At 36.6% G+C, this 6,719-nt stretch overlaps 1 protein-coding gene across 2 annotated transcripts in view; it reads right to left on the bottom strand.

The window, feature by feature from the left end:
* RC3H2 (ring finger and CCCH-type domains 2) overlaps nt 1-6,719 on the bottom strand; it is a 17,425-nt gene continuing 10,706 nt past the window's right edge. The window contains exons 13-20 of one of the 2 annotated variants that reach the window (XM_010288893.1): nt 5,757-5,912; nt 4,191-4,404; nt 3,949-4,033; nt 3,332-3,413; nt 2,793-2,927; nt 2,102-2,209; nt 874-1,022; nt 1-270 (exon numbers count right to left, since the gene is read on the bottom strand). In XM_010288893.1, the coding sequence (XP_010287195.1) occupies nt 72-270; nt 874-1,022; nt 2,102-2,209; nt 2,793-2,927; nt 3,332-3,413; nt 3,949-4,033; nt 4,191-4,404; nt 5,757-5,912 (1,128 nt within the window). In that variant the 3' untranslated portion in view covers nt 1-71. Of the gene's footprint in view, nt 271-873; nt 1,023-2,101; nt 2,210-2,780; nt 2,928-3,331; nt 3,414-3,948; nt 4,034-4,190; nt 4,405-5,756; nt 5,913-6,719 lie in introns of both variants that reach the window. The other variant, XM_010288892.1, reaches the window with a different exon arrangement.

The following is a 6,719-nucleotide window of genomic DNA, read 5'->3' as shown; positions in this document are numbered from 1 at the left end:
ATATTATATATATAAAAAGCTAGTGTAAATGCTTCCATGGTGTGGTCACAAGCTGGAAAGATGACTGCCTTTCAGCTGTTAACCATCCTGCCATTTGCAACAGGCTTTAAAAAGTCATTTTTATCCTCAGACATAATGTGAGCAGTTTTCAAAATGAGGCTGCCAACACTGACTGGTGTGCTGATGGGCAGGCAGCTTGCATTGCTAACAGATGTTGTGATCGGCTGACTGAAGCAAGAAGTTACGGGCAGGATTGTTTTCTGCTCCTCCCTGAGGAGAAAAATAAGTTACACAAATATTAAACAAGTACATGCACAAGTATCCGGAACTGAATTGTGTGCATTAAATAAATACTGACAAACTCATTTTTAGCAACAGGCTAAACACCTTACTATGGCATGGTACGGTCAAGATGTTAAATGCAGTCTGCCTCACTTTCAAAGGCTGCATTACACATTAAAGACTACAGAACATATAAACCTAAAATAGTGTATTTTAAAAACTACCTCTCTATGGAGATTTGTGCAAACATTATGACACTAACCTTTTGAAGTTTTTCTTAGTCTGTTAGCTATAAAAATACTTTTGCATTTTTTGCTTACCGAATGTGAAAAGTATTTAACAGCTGTGACACGTTTCAGTATATACGATTACAACAATGCATACGCACAAGGGTACCATCCTGTGACTCTCATACTTGTGACCTAATTCTATTTGTTAACAGATTCTTCTCACTTCATGTATACACAATGCAGATGTCTAATCCAAGTCTGAGTAGGCATGTAGTTCATCCTTAAACAATCATGCTTCAACTATTCTGATGCTGCTGTTTGTCTAATACTGGCAGACACTGCTGTTTTGTCTAACACTCACAGAATCACAAGGTCTTCACCTAAACTTTGTCTCTTCTGTTCCATAGATTCTTTCTGGTGCTGCTTTAGTGGATGCCCATTCTCTACGGTTGTTCCATTGAGCAGCTGATCATCTTGAGAACTAATACCTAGCTGTATATCCAGAATCTCCTACAGGAGAAAAGGAGAAATGTCCATCAATATTGTCACTACCAGCTTTAAGTTTTCCTATTACATCCCACTACATAAAGCTGATGGAAATGGGAGTCTCATCATAAGACTCTTTAATTTTATTTCATACTATTGGAATGTCTACCACATTTTACTATCGGAAAAAGGACAAAAAACAATTATTCAAAGATGGCAGTGAATGACAACAGTAGTATAAACATCAGTTGCTAAAAAAATGGTTTATCAGATGAGATACAAAGGAGGCAATAAAGACAGTGAGAGCCGTTTCAATAATTAGGGGCAGAGGAAATGCTAAGATAAAGGTCTTTCCATCCATGTAATGGTGATTCACAATTCATACTACAGTACTGCATCACATACCACTGGCATAGCAAACAAAAGCTGTATCCAGTACTGTAAGCCAGTATTAGAATGTATTATGGAATATGTTCCTCATAAGAACCTTAATTTCTTTGAAGTGTATGATGCTTTAAAAAAAGGACAATTGATCGTAATGCTTGGAATGAACACCAGAATGTTTTATGACTGCACAGCAAAGGAGGATAGCATAGGAGAAACTGGGGCAGATGCACAGAATTACAAACAAACAATGGAGCAGTAGTGAAAATAAAAGAATACTGGATTACAATCACTTAAATGACTTTACTATTAGAATCAGGTGAGCACAAAGTTTAAACTAAATGATCACATTTAAATGTAAACTTCCATGTAAAACATTCTTAACTACAGTTTCAGCACTGAAGGGGAAAGGTACAGACTCCCCATGATTAGTAATGTTATCACAAGATAAAGAGCAAAAAGCTGAAAGCTATGACAAAGAACACAGGGAGCTGTTTTTAACTTAGGTAATATTAACTGCCAAGTATCTGAATGAGAAGTATGAGTTGCTACACATTAGTGTTAAAATAAGGCAAGTGTTTGATATCCATACAAAGACTAAAAACAAAAGGCTTTGCCATCAACATAGTCTACTAATTCAGAAAGAAATTTAGAAGTTATTTAACAACAAATGAAAGGACCCAGTCACCTCTTTAGACACACAAATTTTTTGTACGTACTTCTATTTGTTCACCTTGCCCATCAGGTTCATCTGTATCAAGGGCTGACAGCTCCAATTCAATGTCTCGATCTGGCTTTGTGTCTGCACAGTCTTCAGTATAATCAGTCTGAAAAAAAAGAATTAATATGTTCTCTAAGTATCAAGTTAGCTTTTCACCTGCTTCACACAACACTCTAGTACTAAAGTGAAGATAGAAGATGCGTTTCCAGGACACAACATTACTACAATACAAAAGAACTAGTTAGATACAAATAGAACTTCGGGCATAAACATATTATAGGATACAAAGGTATCCTAAAAATCCCAAACATAGGATACAAAGCTAAATCTAATCACATTAAGCACTGAAACAGTGAGATAAAATGAATACTGAACACTTCCGTAGAGTCCATTTGCAGAATGTTTAGATTTATAACACGCACAACTAGAATGAAAAGTAATGATTGCATGACAATGGATTGTCACATTCTTCCCATTTTGTAAACAGATGATTGGAGCAGCAGCATAGCAGATGCACCTACTTATCTCAGGGAAATAACTGGGTGCAACAACAACAGTGACTTAACTTGCGTTATAAATATTTGGGAACGTTAGAACTAAGAGTTTTAACTCTTAGTTAAAATGCATGCACTTATGTATATACAAAAAACCTCAAAGATTTGTTTCATCCCAATTACCCCTTTCTTTACCTCACCATTCCTCAAATCAATTTCCTTGCTTAAAAGATTTAAGGTAAGACGACTGCCTTCATCTAGAGAATTCCACTTCTGTTGCATGGCTAGTGCATTCGCCTCTCTCTGAAGTAATAATGAGTTACTTTTGGCCTACAGAAAGAAACATATCAGTTACCAACAACTACAAATAAACCATGTATTGTCAAATGGCAAAATAAACCAGTTTACAAAAAGAAGAGATCTCTTGCTAGATGGATAACTACGTATTCCTTTAACACACAGCATTTATTTTGTTCTGCATTTGCTGGCATGTATTAGGCCCACCACTTTCTCCCAAAAACGGCCTTGCTAATGTCAATGGAACAGCTCGTAAGTAGCAGTCCTTATGCATCATACTAAGTGTTGTGGTACTAGCGTCTAGTTAATCCTTAATGATCATTTTGTCAATTGTACTATTTTCTGTAGGCTACACTATGAAAATTTATTTTAAATAACTTTACTAAATCACTTTTTTTTAAATTAAAAAACTCACATGGTATATCATCTGATCTTACCTGCTGCAATTCAATAGTCAATAGATCTCCAGTGCTGGAATGCTTTCTGTGACCAGACAAATCTGTAACTATGAACCTGTCCCTTTAAGAGAAAGAAGGCAAAACTAGGAATTAAAAACAAGTTCTCTAAATCAAAGGCCCCATAAACTTTGCCAGCCTATGTTAGATTTTTGGACAGAAACTATGTGCTAAGATAACATGCTCTTCATCTTCATTTGGGTTCACAATATCCCAAGGCATTATATGGAGCAAACATCCTTATTTTACATATGGGTAAGATGTAGCAAAAAAGCTTGAAAAAAAAAAAAACCACAAAACTACTCAAGATCACAGATTTTGACATGACAGCTTGGCAGTACCTGACTCCAATTCTTTGATTAGGTCTCTCAAGGGATACATTGTTAGTAATTGGGTATTATTAGCTGCATTAAGTATTAAAGACTACACAAGTTTTAACCTAGTTTTTCCAAGGCTTTATATTGGATAGAAATCTTTTACTTTAAAATTAAGAACATCTATTAATAGTTCCAGATTCCCCCCTGCCCCCCCACCCAGATTCTGAAGAGGAGCAAGCTATAGAAAATACTTTTAACACAACACAGAAAAAAGGTCCATACCGTTCTGCGTAACGTGCTGATGAAGTAGAATCTGAGCCATAGGCACTCCATCTTGAGTCAACAGCATTGACATAAGGGACATAATCTGTAACAAATTAAGATACCACGCGTTATATTCTCTGTTCTTGAAGTAGAATATACAGGTATTTTAGTTCTTTGCACCTCCATTGCTGTAGTAAGCATGAACAGGATGAAACGTTCATGATGTATGATATATTGTCATATGAAACCTGGAGTTGTACCTGATACACTGATGGGCTTCGTAGCACTTCCTTGGGAAGCAGTGGCTTGAATAGGATCTGTCGTGTGATAACCCGTGCGGGATGACCTGGAGATTGCACCCCACTTGGAGATGATCGGTCCATCGCTAAATGGGATTATAGGATCTTCTTCCTTTGCCCTTCTCTGGGTTTCAAATAAATGCACTCTCCTTTTAACATCCCCACTGTCCAAATCCTACATATTTAGGAGATAGAAGAAGATGCATGGACTTATTTGAGGTTATTCAGATTCTTCAGTTGGCCAGTAACTTCCTGAATATTGTTGCTGAATACAATGCTGAAAATCTGTCCAACTAGAGAGCCAAGATGGGCTGCAATGATTTAACTATTGCCCTTTAATGGTAAACTCACCATAAGAAAGTTATTGCCAGTGTTAGAAGGATAATGTTGCTTTTCTAACCTTGTGTTTCCAGGCAGAAAAAGTTACAGTATTCGTTAAGGTCCTTCAGGACCCTTTCCTATACTTGAAGGAGGCAGTATCAAACAAGGCTTGGGATAAGATTTGGTAACACTTGTTTCATAGAAGATAAAGGTAACCTGTTACACTATACAGCAGAAATCCACCAAAAAACACGAGCTCTTACCTCTCCAGAGGTAAGCTATATTCCATGATTCATACTATGAATTTTTTGTTCCCTAAAGTCTTTCAATTAGTTTTTCTTCTCTCATGGAAATTGGGTGATAAAAAACCACGTATTTTATTTTCACAGATTTGTTGGCATTAGGAGAATATGCCTTACAATCAAGAGGTGCAGTCTAGGAAAACAGTTCATACAGATTCTCTGGGAGTGCAAAGCAGCACTGATTATCCTGGGTCCACAGTATTTCAACTTTTGTCTGAGTGTATACTGCTCTTGGGTAACTTCAAAGTAAAGATTTTCTGAAACAATGTCAACGTAAGATCTTAGAATTCTGAAAAAGCCAGTGATTCATTCACACAAGATAGACTATTGCACTTAAGCCAAATAGGAAATGTGGTTTTGCAATGGAAAACACCTGCTCTGAACTGGCCACAATGACCCTGTATTAACCAGTCAAGCCTGCCACTGCAATGTATTCTGAGACTATTTTAGATGCCTCAGAAATTGTAAGGAGGTATGTGTACACATATACATTTATATAAAGAACACCAGGGAGACACAAACAAAACTAAGTAGCCATAAGTTTTGATCCCACTCTAATAATCAGAGAATACATTTGAAATGAGTGAATTCTTACCAGTTTACAGACCATCTACTTAAAATATCTTGGCTACAAGTTTGATTTACAGAGCTCTGTTATTAAAATAGTTGTTTCAGACATTTAAGAATTTTATTCATGGCACTACATTCTGTCACTGAAGTAAATACATTGCTTATTTACAAAACTGGGAGAAGATATTCCAAACAACTTCAAATGGGCAGAAACACGTTAAAATACTAAGAATAGAAGCTATCAACTTAAAAAAAGGCTTGTTTAACCAAACAGAAGACACATCAGCAAGTAAGTATCATTACACTAATGAGATAACATGCAGAAAACCCCTACCATTAACACGGCATTTGAATTGGCAATCACATCCTTGGGCTCTGAGTCGATAGCATTTATACAAGAGCCAATAGTGCCACAAGACCACGGTGAATAGTGAGACAGATGGTCTTCCTCAAATTTAGTTCCACTCAAATCACTGACACTCTCTGAGAACTATGGAAAAGGGAATAAATAAACAGTGAATAATAAAAACCGGGAATTCCGTCTTAAAATAAGAAAAGACATTTACTGCTATTTAATTAAATAATCTCAAAAGTCAATCAAGGAGTTTTGGCCGTATTCAAGACTTGACTCAGGGACAACATAACCTGTTCAGTCAAATTTTAAACCAGTGAAGTTGACAGCTGTCAAAGAAGGGCAAGTTTGTCACTACAAATAACTGCCTGGTCTGCCAACATGAGACTGAAATCAATGTCACTATGTTAGTGGCAGGTTTCTTGAGGTAAATACCTACAATAATTAAATTGAGAGGAAGCCATGCCTTTTCCTTTAATGTATAAGCCAGTGGCAGATAGAGGTATGACCTGGAAAACCTCCAACCTGGATGAAAAGGACTAAATCCTGATCTACCTTGAATGCTCCCATACAGGACTTCAAGTACCTTACAAGACCTTTTCTGAATAATCACAGTCTAACACCTCAAATACATCAATGTAACTGTCAAAACCACAGCTTGGCACAGTGGTACTTGAACTAGCTGCTTGGATGCATTTAATTCACACATACAGAAAATAAATATCACAAGATACTTCTCAAAAGCACACTATTTCTATTCATTGAGTTTCCATTCTTGTTTACAGAACTTATCACATAAGTACACAATGTTCTACCAATGTCTTTTGACACTTTTCAGGGATATGTATTCTCTGGGACTTGACAAGCCCTTGCAGCTTGATTCAGTCTACTCATCATGTCATAATGCCATTTGAAGTATAAAAGGGAAAGTCCTCCTTAATGGAA

The sequence above is a fragment of the Phaethon lepturus genome, unplaced genomic scaffold (genome assembly GCF_000687285.1).
Source record: "Phaethon lepturus isolate BGI_N335 unplaced genomic scaffold, ASM68728v1 scaffold57786, whole genome shotgun sequence".
In the NCBI taxonomy this organism is placed as follows: Eukaryota; Metazoa; Chordata; class Aves; order Phaethontiformes; family Phaethontidae; genus Phaethon; species Phaethon lepturus.
The sequence above is the reverse complement of the archived record's forward strand: the minus strand, read 5'-3'. Positions and strand labels throughout refer to the sequence as shown.